Here is a 16,864-nt window from a genome sequence, read left to right on the forward strand (position 1 = left end):
CCCGCGTCAGGCCGGGGGTTCCAAGTTGCCTTCGAACGGCAATTGGGGTGCGGAGGGGCAGCGGCGCTCCGGCGGCGGCAGCGATCTGTCTGGGCTGTTGCGGAGATGAGGTGTAGATGGGAGTTGTTATTTACAGCCTGAAAACTTTCTGAATCGAGACTTGGATCTTGCAAGTCGTGTACACCGTATCGCTCTCTTTTTTTGAAAAGCATACTGCGTGTATACTGCTGTAACTTTGTGACCAGCTCTTCTTCTGAGACCACAAAGGTTTGCCCGTGCCCTTTGAGCAGCGCATCTCTCGTCAGAATCAGTACCGAAGGTGCTGCGGGGTGCCACGGTTGAACACCCCAGTGCCATAAGGCATTACACTGAAAAAAATCAGTTTGCAGGCCCTGAATGCGTGTCAAATTGCAGGGCCTCTCACCCTCTTTGCTTCTTGAGGAAACTTGATAATAGTACAGGTTAGTCAGAGATGTAGGCTATATTTGCTTTATCTTACAGATATTTGAAAGCAAATTGCGCTATAACATTTGTGTGTATATTAGATTTTGTTTGTTTGAGTGGACATCCCTGACCTTTCAAAAGTTAGAGCCTGTCAGCAGGGGAGGGGAAGATATGATAGCATGCATGAGTGTTTCATTTTACCAGAAAATAACTAATTTTTCTGGGATTAATTTTAAATTTTTATTGGAAAGTTAGCAGGGTGTTTTGGTTTTATTTTTCAATTAAATTACACGTGGTTTTATTTAAACACTTAATTTTGGATCACATCTCAGGAATTATTGTTTGTTTGTTTTCGTTAAACATGACTGGTTTGTTACATCGTTTCGCAAGTGTGATCCCTGACATGAAAAAGTAAACCTAAATTAACTGAAAGTAAATACAGAGAATGGCTTCTTTCATTTTAAGCGATGCAGCACGGAGTGCAAAAGGTAGTTTATAACTACTGCAGGCTGTGCAGGCCCCTGACTGTAGGCTGCTTTAAACACCAGCGAGGACCCTGGGCAATCTTGTCGGAAGGGTTTCGCTAACACTGTGACTATGAACCTCTGCACACAGCAACGCTAACTCTGTCTGGGTTGGGCATGGGCATAGAGTCCTGTTTCTGCTACACTACTCAGAGTACACAGTGGAAACTTTACGCCAGCTGCAGAGGGTGTGACAACATCTGCCCTGAAGAAAGCCTGAAAAAAATACATCAGTGTTATTAAACACAAACTTGCAGAGTGAGTCTAGACTGGGTCAGCATTTACTGTCTAGTACATGGAGCACCAAAGCCGTGTTTTAGCTCTTGAGACTATGTTTCAGCCTCAAGCCTCACTTCTGGAAGATTTATCTCACAAAGTTCTGTCATCAGGGATTTCATTCAGGTAGTTTGGTTTGCCCACACACAGTAAGTTTCAGGAAAGAGATCTGAATTTGTACAATTGACTTTTCTCTTCTGGATTTCTGTCCTGTAGACATTTAATTCCTTGTCAGTAGTCATGCTGAAGACTTAATGGGACTGCTCATCCAGGTCAATTCGTGCCTGCCAGTGTTTTCACAAGCTTTTAGACACTGATCCTACCAATAGAAAAAAATATAATTCTGCACAGGTTAAGTGAGTGGGATAACTTATCTTAGTAAAATAATGAATGTGCATATATGCATTAAGGATACAGATCTTAAGTTCTTTCTAGCTGTTTATCGCTCTCTTGAAATGTTTGGAGTTCTTAGTACTATAACAACTGAATCAGATTATTTTATTACTGTTACAGGAAACACCTTCTTTGATGAGTATTTTTTTGCTAAATAGGATCATACAGAACAATTTCCAATAAATTAGTTCATGGTATACTGGATTTCTGTTTAACAGCTACAACATATTGTCTGTTTCAGCTAACCATGTCTTTAAATTCATCTACGCTTTTCAATGACGAAAACTCTCAAGGACCAAAAAGAAATACTGAATGCTTGGAAAGTCTAGAGTTGCAGACTCCATCTTCGTTTCAAGATAACCCACTTCAACAATTACAGCTAGCATCGCAGGAAGTACTTGAAAAGGCGAAAAAGAGTGGGAGATCAAAATGCCCCCGATGCAGTAGCTCAAGGATGTTTTATTGTTATACGTGCTTTGTTCCTGTTGAGACTGTCCCTACCAAAGAAATTCCGACTGTGAAGGTTAATTTTTCTTATGGATTTTCTATAACATTCTTGTGCCTTTTAGTTATTGGGGACAGAGAACAGACAGTTCTTTTCTGATTCAATCTTTATGGACATGCATCTTTAACACAGCTATAAGTATGAATAAACTACCGTTCGATAAAATCATTGTTCTTATTTGAGGAATTACATGTACAAACACTGACAATGTTCCAGTCCTCACAAAAACATTTGTGCATCTACTAGATGAGAAGATAAGCTGAAGTCATGCAGCTTCTCATGCAAATGACAAAGTTTTCACTTCGTTCTTAAAAGTTTCTTTACCACTTCATTCTTCAGTTTGTAAGAACTCTGGCCAGAACAGAGTGCATTGTGAACAAAAAATATGATTTGTCTGTAACCAAGAGTGAATTTTACTTAAAATGTGAGCTAAAAGGCATTCCTAAATGTCATTGTTGTATAATTCAGATAACCACTCCTAAAATAATAAATAAGGAATAAAAAGCATAATGCCCTTCAGCTAAAATACTTGGAGAAACCATCAAAGATGACTGAGAGACATTTTGCAAAATCACCTAGGAACTAAAATGCTTTATGAAGACACTTTGTACTTGGAAAGCATTGTGAAAATACTTTAGAAGTACTTTAGAAATTTGACCTGGTGGATTTAGGTGTATTTTCATTGAAATGGCCATTTTTGCAATAGGGTGAACACCTACTACAGATAACTATTCATATTGAGGACCATTATATTGCTCAAATTAAGACCACATCTTATTTACCTTATTGATACTACTCCTAGAGGTCTTACCACGTTACTGCTGCAGCATTCCCAATTGCATTCATTGCATACTTAGGTATTTACATGAACTGAGAGAGTGTAGCAGGTGCTTCTTGTCACTTTTCTCTAGTTCTAAACCTATTAAAACAAAAACATTGTCACACATTGTCAAATATGCTTTAATTACATGCCCATAGGAATTTCTCCTGGATTCTACAGAAGTTTTTGTACCTGTATATATGATAATCATTATTGCTTCTTTCTTTCTTTTTTTTTTCCTTTCTTACTGTAGTTACCTTTGAAGATTGACATTATTAAACACCCAAATGAAACAGATGGCAAAAGCACTGCTGTACATGCTAAGCTCCTGGCACCTGATGATGTTACAATTTATAAATACCCTTGCATTCCAGAATATGAAGAAAAAAGACATGAAGTAAGAAATTCCATATAGTTAGCAAGGGCTTTGGGCTGGGGAGGTGCAGAGGTATCTGCTGCACTTCCTCCTGCAGTGGTACTGCACTCTGCTGGGAGGGAGTGGGAGGAAAGCACTACTCTATTAATCCTGTCCAGTCCACTCCATCTTGAGCTGTCTCAAAGCTTGGGCCTACAACTGTACAGTCGCTATGGGCTGTGCTCCAAAGCTTGGAAAAACTGTAGCACTCTCTACCCACCTTGAATTTCCTATGTTCACCCCCTTCGATAATGGGTAATTTGATTCATTGTGTACCATAAGTATTTTGCTCAAATGTGTGAAAGTATTCAACTTACAAGTTAAACAGCAGTTTGGTGTTGTGCTCATCATATTCAGCAGCTGCAGTGTTAAAACTTCCTTAAAATTTTTAATACTGTCTATCACACAGCCTAAAAAAAGTGAGCTACAAACTGGGATTTATAATCACACCATTTAAATGAGCATAATCTGAAATCTAATATTTACATTTGATGTCATAATTAACACTTTCATTATTGCTTGACTACATGAAGAAGAGGATAATATACATATCTCATAGAGATGTTATTTTCTTCAAAGAATGAGGCATCGAGGAAAGCATAGGTGGCAAAGAGGCAGGAAGCTGATAAAAAGCAGAAAGAGCAGTGGGGAAGGCAGGCAGAAGTGGGAAGAGAGTGTAGTGACTTTTTATTGTCCAGGCTTTAAAGTCACAGATTCCAAATGCTGCAATAAGTTACTGAAAAAATACTAAGTAAGGCCATCACTGGTCGTCTTCACGTAAGATATTTGTGGGACCTGCAGTAGACACAAGGGCAGAAGAGAGTATATCTTATAAAACTTGTGAATGAAATCAGAGACTATTGTTTATGGCCTTCCTGCCTTATATACTGCAATGACAAGTGAAATTTAAACTTCCTCAGGGCTGACACCATTGTTCTGGCTAAAAAAGCTGGGGAGGTTTTTTTATTTGTTTTGGGTTTGGTTTTGTTTGTTTTGGTTTTGGTTTTTTTTAACACAGGTTTTAGAGTTGGTAGTAGAGACATGAAGGTGTAATTTAAAGTTCTCTAATAAGTATCTTTATTCATTATTTTAACATGGTCTTTTATCCTTTTAGCTAATAGAGTATTTTTTAAGAGATACACTTTCACGTTCCTCTGACTTAAAGGTTGTGGGTGGGGATAAAAAAATTTCTGTTCTTTAATGAAAACATTCCTGGCATTTTATTAGGTTTTGTTGACACTCAGATTTCTTTCTTTTCTTCATTTAGATAGCACTTATATTTCCTGGCCCCAATTCAGTTTCAGTAAAAGACATTGCTTTCCATCTCCAAAAGTACACTAAGAAAGGTATTTATGATAATGACGATGACTGTTCCAGAGAACCATTTCATAAGCAAGCAAAAATAGAATCTAAAGAAGAAAAAAATCTAGATGAGTGCATCTCAAGCAACGGGAGTGAAGACACTAGACTGAAGAAAATTATTTTTATTGACAGTACCTGGAATCAAACTAACAAAATAATAACCGATGAACGACTTCAAGGTAAAAAAAGAAGTTGATACTGAGATGTTACTGCTGCAGAAACGATTAAGACAAATGTATGTCTATATAGAAGACCTGAGCATGATATAAGTGTATACATAACCCTGTTTCTGAGTATACATGATTCAACAGCCTATGTCAGTACTGAAGACGACTGCCTGAGGCAAAGACTCCATTACTTTTCATGTCATTTAATTTGCTTTGCAAAATGGTAAGACTAGTATTAAAGCATTTACATTTATTTCTCCCACTTGTCTATTAGAACAAATTTCCTCAGTCTCACAGGATGGAACCTGTCATGTTAGACAGTAGAAGAACAGTAGTTTGAATGACCTCTGAGGGAAGCCAGAAAGATTTCCTTTGCTGGTTGCTATCTGCTTTTTCAGGAGACCCAGGGGAGAATTTTTGTACACTAGTGGCAGACAGGCCACTAGAAGGTGAAAGAGGGATCTGGGAGATACAGCACAAGTATGTCATGGCTTGGTTTCTTTTTTTAGTAAAGTTCTTTATTTCATGGTCATTTCAATGACCTCACTACTTTCCAGGCAAAAGGGGAAGGCCTACGTGCCCTGCACACCCTCCCATCTCTGAAAGCAAAAACTTGTAATTCTACAAAGGTTTTTTGTCTTAGGCTCATTACAAGAAGTTTACAGTTAAGTATTCTAAATAAAACCACAAAAGATAAAAATTTAGAAATAGCATTGCATTTCCCTTGAGATTAACAGGAGTTTGAAAATTCTTTCATTAGTGAAAAAAGGTGCACTTAGCTGGGAGGCAGGCTATCAAGTTTACATATAATATATATAACTGCTTACTAGTACCTGCTTTGCACTGGACCCTACAAGGAATTTCAGACTTCTTACATGCAAGATTAATGTTGCCTTGCTGTCTAGTCAGTTTATTAAAGAATCCCACATGTTAGTATAATGTATTAGCTAATTAAAATCCAGTTACTAAGTATTTAGTTTAAAACAAAACATTCTATCAAATAAATTGAAGTATTACTGTAAAGATTAAGAGTAATTGCATGCTGCAAGTTACTGTAAAGAATTTGGAACTGATTTTAAAAGGCAGAATTCAAGAAAAGTAACAGGCAGCCAGGGGAACTGAAGATTTCTGTGGAAGCTTATACAGTATATCAATCAGTTAAAAATTCCTGATTGTTGTTTCTTTGGAGGTCTTAAAGAATGGCTTCCAGTTACCCCATGTGAATGCTGATCTGGTGGACTCTTCCCTCCTTTCTAGAGCTTCATCTCTGTTCCAGCCATATTCCAATCCTCTGTTTCCCTGAGCACCTTTCAGCATTGCTGTAAGGTGTGACTAGTGTCATGTAAGTCAGTCTCTTTTATCCACACCCAGGGGAGAATTTTACCCTGCATACAGCAGGTATAACAGTGTACACAACCCATGCATTCATTGCTTTCCTTAGTGCCTATCATAAAGGACGTAAGTTACATTAATACTCCTTGTAGAGATTGCAATTTTGCCTTCCAAGATGAATGGGGCAGAGTTTTTTTAGACATAAACTGATGAAATTATGTTGTACACTGTCCTGGTTTTGCCTGGGATAGAGATAATTTTCTTCCTAGTAGCTGGCATAGTGCTGTATTTTGGATTTAGGATGAGAATAATGTTGAGAACACACTGATGTTTTAGTTGTTGCTGAGCAGTGCTTACACTAAGTCAAGGACTTTTCAGCTTCTCATACTGCCCTGCCAATGAGGAGGCTGGGGGTGCAGAAGAAGCTGGGATGGAGCACAGCCAGGACAGCTGACCCACACTGGCCAAAGGGATATTCCATTCCATATGACATTATGCTGAACAAAAAACAGGAGGTTGGCCAGGGCCACTGCTCAGGAACTGTCTGGGCATCAGTCAGCAGGTGGTGAGCAATTACATTGTGCATCACTTGTTTTGTATAATTTTTTATAATTATTTTCCTTTACTTTTTTGTCCTATTAAGTTGTCTTTATCTCAACCTATGAGTCTCACCTTTCTTCCTATTCTCTCCCCCATCCCCCTGTGGGGGGAGCGAGTGAACAGTTGTGTGGTGTTTAGCTGCCTGCCGGGTTAACCCATGACATACAGACATGAAAAATAGAGAACTGTTGTCATTTCTCAGTTCAACTATAAATGAAGTCATTATCCAACAAAATATTCCTCAAATATTAAAGTTCAAAAAGGAGCGTTCATAATTCCAAATAAAAAGTAATTGCCATATTTATTCAGAAAGATGAAGTTACAAGAAATACTGAATGGAAACACTAATGAAGCCAAGAAAATGTAGAGAAAAGCCTTGTGTTTTGTAAGCCTGCATTTATATGTAGAGTAAATCTAGCTAACTGTACTGCAAGAAAAAGCAAATGGTACATCAATCTTAAAAAAAAGCCTAGAAAACTTGGACAAAAAATACTTTCTAAATACTTTAGAAAGCAAAACTAAATCAGTTGTGTTAAAGACAGGAAATATTTGAAAGTTGGTAATGTCTAGGATTGATTACTTCATTAAAAGTGATCAGTAGATCAGAAAGGAAACAGTTGCATCTAATGTTAACGATTACTTTCTCATATGAGTGATGAAGCTTACTGGCAACATCATTATGGTTGTTAAAGAAACAGATTGCTTTGCTATTTTTTCCTGTAAGTTTGATCCACTTTGTATTAGCCAAATGTCTTACTTTATTAGCTTATACATTCTCTTGTACAAGGCTGAATCATACATCTGCTTTAGTAGTTTGGGTTTTTCTAAGTTTCTGTGCTTGCTTTTCATTTCCACAAGAAAATGCCTATGCACGGCTACGATATTTGAGAGCACTAAGTTGATGTTCTCTGAGGCAAACTCCCCTCATCCTCTTTTTCTGACAAATCTTTTGTCTTCTAACATTTTCATCTTTCTTCTTCCATCAAAAATCACACGCAGGGGCGTGATGCAAAGAAAAAGTGAGAGTTCTGTCATGAGTTCCCACATTCTTTCTAAAGTAAGATACACTGACATGATTCAGGGGGCTATAGCAGAGGCAAGGTGAATCCAAGGTATGTAAACCCCTTCTTCCTCAGCCTAAATCCTTATTACTCATAAACCTTGGGAATCTAAAATATTAGGAAATTCCTGCCTGAAATAGCATTTTCAAGCTGTTACCTCTTTAGGAAATTAACAGTATAATTAAAATAACATTAGACTCTTACTACCTACCATACGTACAAACCATAATGATTCATTACTTAAAATTTTCAGCACTGGTATTTCTTGAACTAGTGAATCTCCCAGTTCACTGTGTAAACTGTAGGGAGGAAGACATGATATAAGGCTCATAGTAAATAACAGGCTTCAGCATGTGTGTAAACTTTACAACTTACATCTTGTTGATAAGAACTTAGAATCTCTTTTAGATGCAACATCAGTGACCAAACGTGATTAATATAGGATTCTACAGCTTTGAGCATTCGGTTGTTTCAGTGGAGGGAGCACAGGGACTATGCTGTGATAATAGGATGTAGCATATCAGGAAAAAAATCAGGAAAAAATGGAGGCTTAAAGAAAGGTGGGAGATATTTCTGGAAGGTATTGTCTGCCAGAAGGCACATACATAGAAGAATAACTTTTGTAAGGGAAATTTGGTTACGTTACCTGAGTAGATTTAAAGGTAAGCTGTAGTTCCATCTCACTCGATCTCAGATTCATAGAAACATTTATTTCTGATGAGCTCAAAGTATGTGGATGCTAAAAAAAAAATAAAAAAAATCAAACCCAACATGTTGATTTCCTTAGTGTTGTAAGCTTTCATATGAACAATCAGTACTTGTAATAAAACATTGCCTTTGGCTGTATACATACCAATACAGTACAGATAATAGAAACATGCTCAGTAAACTGTAACCCTTAAACCCCTCTAATCTTTTTTTTGTTACAAAACTAAAATTATATGTTTGAAATTAACTGATCCTGCATTTGTGGTAAGCTCAGTAGTATCAGTGGGCTTGCCTTCAGTGAACATTTGTTTGTATTCAAACCACAAGTAGGTGGGAGTTTACATTGGAAGAATCATCCCCTAAATTTATTTCACTGCTGTTAAGGTGGAAACATGACTGAATTTGATGAAAGTTTTCACTTTGGTTAGGGCTGAGAATTTGAGTATTGAAACCTCTTGAGGGAAACAAGCTTAATGCAGTTTCCTATTACTATTTTGAATACACAGGTATAAGATTATTAGAGGTAATAATTAGACATTTAAATTCAGTGATAGAATCTCCTGTTCATTTTTTTTTTAAGCTGTAGGAGAGATTTCTTTTACTATGCAATATATCATATATTACTAACTGCAAATCAAACTAAATCCATCTTGCAATTACATTAGAAAGAATTAAACTTAGTTTGAAGCTAAAAAGAGTGTAGAATTACAAGTGCTGGGCTGTAGGCCAGTTGGTACTCCTGAATTTGGACCTTACGGAAACTCTTCTGTCCATAACTTCCAAGGAATTCTTAAACCATATTGTTATTTATACTATTACTTGTACTAAACCATTCCATGACACACATTTAGGATCTGATTTTAAGTTTAGAAAAAGACAATTTTACAACCTGATCCTGGTATTTGCAGGTGTATACACTATAATGCATCTGTCCATCCTGTTAAAGTGATGACACGTTAAGATGTTTTCAATTCTGAGTAGTTTGTGCGTCTTAAGGAACATAAAAAAAAAAATCAAGATACATGTTTAAAATTCATCTGAATAATAAAACAGTTACATGCACTATAGTAGATTAAAGATTTTCATATGCTGTAGAAACCAAATTTCTTTCTTTCATCTCAACTGGGAATGCTTTTAGTTTCTAGTAAGATTGATGACCAGATTCTGTCATACTTACTCCTGAGTAATCCCAGTGAGATTTCAGTTACTTAACAAGCATAAATGAAAAGTTTCTGGCTCTGAGCAAGTACTCCTCAGTTCAGCAGAACTTAGCAGTCTGAGTGATTCTGTTCTACACTCAAAAGGTCTTAGCTTTGCAAAAGATGAAGTTTGATTAATCATTTTATGGACATCGATGAGTTTTTCTAGGTGTGGGTTTCACTCTTCCAATTTGAGGGCCATGAGACTGTATGAATAAAAGGATAACCTATAAGTTTTAATTGCAAATCTGAGGATTGTAGCCTAGAATTCACAGCACTTTCCATCAAATTACAAAGTGGTCCACAAAGGAAGATAAAATTACTGCCTCCATTTTACAGATTGAAAATGGAAGTACAGGAAGAAAACATTATTTGCATGCAGGCATCTAGCAGGCTAGCAGCAAAGTCGGAAAACAAAACTAAAGATGTGTTTGGCATCCCACCCACCAATGCACATTGTCTAATCCATCAGCTTTGTTTCTTGACAGGGTTGCTGCAAATTGAGTTGAAGACAAGGAAAACTTGCTTTTGGCGTCATCAGAAGGGAAAGCCAGATACATATCTTTCCACAATAGAAGCAATTTATTATTTCCTTGTGGACTATCATCAGGAGATTTTGAAAGAGAACTACAAAGGACAATATGATAATCTGCTTTTTTTCTTTTCATTTATGTACACATTGATTAAAAATGCCAAATGTTGTGCAGGAAAAGAGTAAGATGTCTGTCTATAGGTAAGTAACTCTACATTTTGTTTCTTTTGTAATGATAAACTGCACAAATGTAACTTTTATCTAACTGAAATCTGCAAGTAGATTGTACTCTTAATAATGGCTACAGTGTTTGACCTAAAGTAAGGTACAGACCTCATGTCCTGCACGCTTGAGATAGTAGAGCTACTCAGATGAACACTGATTAGAATTACTTATTTGAAAACAGTTATGCTTTGCTAATTATGGCTGTGTTTGAACCTGATACGCTCACCACAGTGAGATTATTTGCTGAAGTGGGGATAAGACAGTTTGGCCCCTCTTGCCATAAGGAGTAATCTCTGTAACAGTAAAAAGGAATTAGCATGCTAGCTTATTATTATTATTACTTTGTTTCAGGTGTTTTCTTTGTGTTTTACCTCGTAATACTGATTTCACTGTCATGACATCAAAATTTACTGAAATTAGGATGGTATACAATTTGGCAGGAGTAGGGTGCCAATGCAAAATGAAAGACCACATTAATTAAGTGAATAGAATGTGAATTATGTACTACCAAGGTTAATTCTGGAAAACTGCCCTAGTAATAGAAAAGAGCATTCTCTTGAAACATCCTTATATGGTGCATGATTTCTATAGTGCCATTCACATACTGTTATGTTAAGATTATTCTCAACTTCTCAGATAATTTTCGATTTCTTCAAAGAGAGTGGGAGTATAATATCATTATTAATTTTGGGAACACTAACTTAACAAATGTCACTGGCATATCATAGACAGTAAAATTTTGTAGATGCCACAGACTTGTATTCTAAGCAGCAGAAAGGGCTCGTTGCACTGTAGGAGTTGTATGAAAATGTCAAACTTTTTGCAGGACCTAAGACAAAGTAATTTGCAGACAGGAGAAAGACGGAAAATGGTGGTTCCAACCACAACACTTCTGACAAGACTTCCTTAAATTAGGCAGACTATGAATCTGCTGTGTTTTCAATTTTGCAGTAATAGTGCAAATTTGAACAGCATAAATAAGAATTCATCTGTGCTGGTGAAATTTTTGCTGGTATGTGTAGCGCTGCTGGCAGAATCTTCACATGTGAATGTAATTATACAAGTGTCTTTGCCAAGCTATACCATGCAGCTAATGCTGGCAGAAGTAATAGACCTAAGCTATATCTTTACAAGCAGGGTTATACGAATATATTTTTATCATACTAGGATGTTCTGCCAGAAAAATACACGGTGGTAAAAATTATAGTCTTAAGGTAGAAAGAAAATGTTTCATTAGAGGTACAATATAAGAAGGACAAATATTTCTGAATATTCTCAGAAGTGTTACTTACAAAACTGAATCTTGTTGAAGTAACATAGATTGAAAAGCATGAGAGATTATTTTTTAACAAAAATTCTGAAGATTTTTCTGTATTTTTTCCTCAGCAAATCTGGCTAATTTATCACCTATAGCATACTGTCCAGCAGGGCACCCTCACATCCTGGTGAACCCAGAAACTGTGTGTTTCAGTGCCTTGAAAAAAATGTCAAGAAAATCTTTTTACGCTTAACACAGCAATACATACAGGCTCAAACAACTGATTTATACTATGTTTAAGGCTTCAAGATACTAAAATCAAAGTTAATATTGCTTAAAACAGAAGATAGAAATACACTCTCTCTGCAAGTCATACTTATCTCCAGATCTGTATGCTTATCTGTACAAGTGAATGCATATAAAAATGCATTTCAGTGGACAACCAAAACGCATCTCCTCCATTTACAAAAATGCTAGTTAAGTTCCATGAGTGCACATTAAGTGTGCATGAACTGTAACACCACCATGAGAAACACAAGCTTGAAGTCAGACTGAGAAAGATTGTTTTTAAATATATAGAATGGCACAGCTGTTAAGTATGTTGTGAGTTCATGTGCCAGGCAATGAGAAAAATCAGCAGTCGTGTCTCAGTGCTATTGAAACAACACATTTCTTACTCATTTGGTTCTTATTGCTATTGAGAGGTTATTTTGGCTTTTTACAAGGATTAATGCTATTTCCTTTGGTATGAATTCTGATAGTCTTTTGACATTCCCATCTGTTCTTTTATTTCTTAAACAAAGATTGCTGTAATATTTTTTTTAAAAAAATCGCACAAGTATAAGAGCTTGAGAAGGAAACTTTCACCCACTTTAAACAAACAAAAATAAAATGAACCCACTGACCTAATGTTTTACAAGAACCAGAGAGAAAAATCGGGGGGGAGGGGGAGTTACTTCCAAGACACATTTCCCTGAAAACATGTTTTTTTATTTAAAAAGCAAAGGTCAGATAAAAGCTTATATAAGCTGTTCTTTGTTACTTTTAGAAAACAGTTTCATAAGGTTAAAAATGGTTTCCAAATTTAAGTTTTCTGTACCTCACTTTATTTGAACAATGGGAATTAAGAATCTATTCCAAAAGTAAATTAATTTTAATTCTCGGGTGAAATCAATGTACAGAAAAGATTTTAGATCTGGAACACTGTGTTCAGATTCTTTTTCTTCCAGTGCAACCTCAGTGTAATGCAAGAGTCATTCTTACACTAAGTGACAGAGGCACATCTAATATCCGTAATTAATCATGGTTTGTTGATGTTCCTGTGATAACCTTTTATGAGGGCAGGAAGGAGGTTATTGTCACTTCTGCTGCAAATCTGTTCTATCTGAGCAGCAGATGTTGTTCCCCTTTCTCTCTCATCTCCTGCTCTCCCTTCTGTAACAAGATTTAAATCCTGTATTTAATTTCAGTACTGGTATAAGAAGCCAAACCTAGCAAGTCATCCTCCTTGCACTGAAAATGTCTCAATACTGCTGATACATTTTTCCAGCTTTGAGACTAAAGAATAATTTTGTTCCTCCAAATGAAAGCAATCAAGTGGTTAATCCTTTCAAGCGCAATTAGCAGCACTGACCTCCCTATTCTTTAAAATGAGGGTCACAGGGAGGTAAAGGCCAGTTCTGGGCCTTTTCTTTCATATCAGAATACCCCTTCACTAACTATCTCTTCTGTTTCCAAAAACATCAGAGAGCAAGGGGGAAAACAGGCTTCTACTTCCATTAGCAGTAACTTAAACAGCCATAAGTTAAAGGGGGAGGAAAAGGAAGAGCATCTCTATCTATCTACTTTCACAACAGAAGACATCTGGCCTCCTGTGGGGAGGCCCCAGATAACAAAGAACCTGTCATTACAAACCTCCAAGATGTGTTCAGAGAACCATTTTACCTGCAGTCTGGCTCATTCATTTCCTGCCACTGAAGCCATCTGCTTTTGCTTATTGTGGGTATTTTTGTTCTTCATTTGGCCAGGAGTGTGAAGTGGCTTCACTTTAGCATGCCTGTATGCTTGGTCAGAGGGAGGATTTAATCCTTTTCTCAAAATTAATAAGAGAGGGAGCTGCAAAAAACAATTCCTTTCCTGGAAGGTAGCACAAAAGTCATCCAAGCCTAGGTTGAATAAAGGGTCATGTCAGTTCATGGGGTAAAGATACATTGAGACTGAAGAGATGGCAACTTGGAATCTACAGCAGAACCTTCCAAAGCACTTGTAATCTCACCTGATTTAAATCCTTTGCTACTGCTTCTTGCAATTTTTTCTTTTTCAGTGTGAGTCCATCTGGTTTTCTACATAGGCTTCTTCAGCCCCAATTGCAGAGTAATGTAGCAATCTGTTCTTGTTTTTTCTCTTGCACTGGTTTTCAGTATTTTGCCTGAATGCTTTAAAAATCAGTCTGTCTTCATAAATGATGGTCTTAGCATCCTTACATAAAACAATGTGATGTGAAAATCCATTCCACCTATCCCTGTCTTTGGAAATACCAAAATAAGGAGGGGGAAAACTTCCTGTTAGTTTCCCATCATTTACTGTAACGCAGTTACAGCACTCCCAGGTGCCACTGACATGTGTCTCAAAAGTATTCCAGAAAGCTGCGCATCAGCTGAATTCATCAAACTTGATTTGCGACATAAAAGCAGTGACTCTGTGACTGCAGCAATGTTAAAACAGGAAAGCTTTTCCACTAAGATGAAAAGATCGTGTGGCAGTAAGATGCTGATCTATTGATTCCAGAATATGAGGTCACCCACTGAGGTACTGAACAACTCAACATAATTCCTGAACTGTTACCACTTTTCTCTTGAGACATTATTTTAGTAAAATTCCAGTGCTGTCATCAGTAAGAATGCCGATTTTGACTGGTGACACTTAGCAATACCAACATTCAAAGTAAGTGTTTATATGAAAAATTTACAACATTCTTCCTGTTCACTTGTTGGGAAAGATAACACAGTGCTGCCATTTTATGGATTCTGAAGAGAAATCAGATGCTGTAGAATTTTGAAAGTAGTGTATCACATTAAACTTTAAAAACACTCAGTGGTGTGGTTCTTTACCAGTACCTGCTAGAAAAAAAATTTGAATGGTTCTTGAGTCCCACTGCAAGAGGTAGAAACGATTTATCTAATGCAAGCCATACTTTGTGATTTCACCTCACTGAAAATGGAAATTTTTGTCTTAACCTTAGCAATACTACTGCTGTTATAATATTGAAATCAGTTATGATTTTACTACTGACTTTTCAGACCACTGATGTTACAATAAGAGGTTTAGAAACCTACCACAGAAGAGTGAACAGAAGAGAATGCTACACGCCAGTATACCCAAGATTGAGTCCCACTTGACCTATGATACTGTGTGCATCACTTCCCTTACCTGTAAAGTCAATTTCTGCCTCTGAAAAAAATGTCTCTACATATGAAGCTGTGCCCATAAGCCAGTTGAACTCAGCATGAAATCTAAATGCTGAGTATTATTACTTCAAAGGTTCTGATGGTAAAATTTCTGCTTTTCCAACATACGGCAGTATGTGTACATGTGTAAATATGAATAAATGTATACCTCCCTCCTAGTGATAAATGCATTAGGACACAAGGCAAAGGTTTTCTCCTATGCTATTTTGTCTTAGGGAACATAAAGGCAAAATCCAAGTGTGGTATTGGAGTTTACAAAATTAAAGAATAAGCTGTTGTATGTACAGAGCAAATGTATACTTTAGATACAGACATACAGCTGAGCCTGTTAATGTACACAGATGAGTAGTTTGACTAGGAATTCATTTGTTAAGTTTGGATGCACTGTCCAGCAGAAGTGCTATATTATCCCTCCAAACAATACACTGGAACAACAAATAATATTTCATACCTTTTCACTATTCTGAGCATAGTGTAGTTCCCTACTTGTCTCAAAAGTATCATGTTTTCTTTGCATCTCCGAGCAGTGCTGAAATACTAGATTTGTGGGGAAAAAAGTTAAGCACATCCATCCAAGCTTAATAAGGCATCCCGAAAGAGGCCAAAGGGGTAAACGGGTTATTCCAAAACAATTAAGAGTAAAACTGCAAAGAAAAAATCAGCAAGTGCTGAACTAGACAAATTCTGAGTCACCTGCACAGAGGAAATGCCATGGATCATGGTCCGCCATTTGTTTAGCAGAGAAGAGGTGAAAGGAGCAAGAGCGCACCCACCCTGGCACTAAGGAAAATGCATTTGCCTCGAGTAATTGTGTGCATGAACACCTACAGTGAACATGCACGCGTACAACCCTTGATGGAAAATTCCTATTTTATATAATGCAACAGGATGTTTTCTTTGCTGTCTTTAGATTACTCAGTGGAGAATAAAATAATCAAACCAGAGTTAGTGTTTCTCTGCTGTTTTGGGTTTTTATTACTAATACGCAATTAGTTTATAAATTCCTTGGTTTATGCTAGTAGTTACTCTCTTTTAATGTAATTTTATTACAAAAACCAGCATGTAAACCTATTAATGTAACTGTAAATTTTATAATACACCTTCTGCCCTACCAAACCAAGATAAGACCTGGCCTTTACTCTGCGAGAATATGTTTTTGTGCATGTGATCTAGAATAACATATAACTTTAATAAAAGAAGCTGTCTATGAGGTAAATAACATGGACTCTTCATTTTTTGTGAGGTTTTATGTCTCTGTATCATCTTCAACATACTATCAACAATGAGTGGATATAATCTCTAGTCATATTAATGCCTATATTTGTTAATGTCTACAAGTCCTGATTGTAAACGTACTTTAGGACTCTTGAGGCTTTCACCATAATGAGTTAGGCTGGTTTCCACATGGAAAAACCTAACTTCTACACAATTAAAAATTAAATTATAAAAAACATTCCTAGGATGCGCTCTATTTTGAAGTGTGTCATATAATCAGTGAGTCTTTCTTTTAAACCATATTTGAATGCCACCCCTCACAGCCTAAAGGTCTGCTTTAGTACAATTTCTGAAGCTATTT

At 36.7% G+C, this 16,864-nt stretch overlaps 1 protein-coding gene across 2 annotated transcripts; it reads left to right on the top strand.

Annotated features, from left to right (window-relative positions):
- Positions 1 to 390: 390 nt before the first annotated feature.
- DTWD1 (DTW domain containing 1) lies at positions 391 to 16,421 on the top strand. Of its 2 annotated transcripts, XM_009644024.2 has the most exons (6): positions 391 to 461; positions 1,879 to 2,160; positions 3,216 to 3,359; positions 4,645 to 4,918; positions 10,295 to 10,539; positions 15,121 to 16,421. In XM_009644024.2, the coding sequence occupies exons 2-5, from the start codon at positions 1,885 to 1,887 to the stop codon at positions 10,522 to 10,524; spliced, it is 924 nt and encodes a 307-aa protein (XP_009642319.1). In that variant the 5' UTR covers positions 391 to 461; positions 1,879 to 1,884; the 3' UTR covers positions 10,525 to 10,539; positions 15,121 to 16,421. The 2 variants fall into 2 exon arrangements, with proteins under 2 accessions (XP_009642319.1, XP_035755423.1); XM_035899530.1 differs by having other exon boundaries at positions 10,295 to 16,421.
- The last annotated feature ends 443 nt before the right edge of the window (positions 16,422 to 16,864 follow it).

This window comes from Egretta garzetta, unplaced genomic scaffold, assembly GCF_000687185.1.
Source record: "Egretta garzetta isolate BGI_Z169 unplaced genomic scaffold, ASM68718v1 scaffold287, whole genome shotgun sequence".
In the NCBI taxonomy this organism is placed as follows: domain Eukaryota; kingdom Metazoa; phylum Chordata; class Aves; order Pelecaniformes; family Ardeidae; genus Egretta; species Egretta garzetta.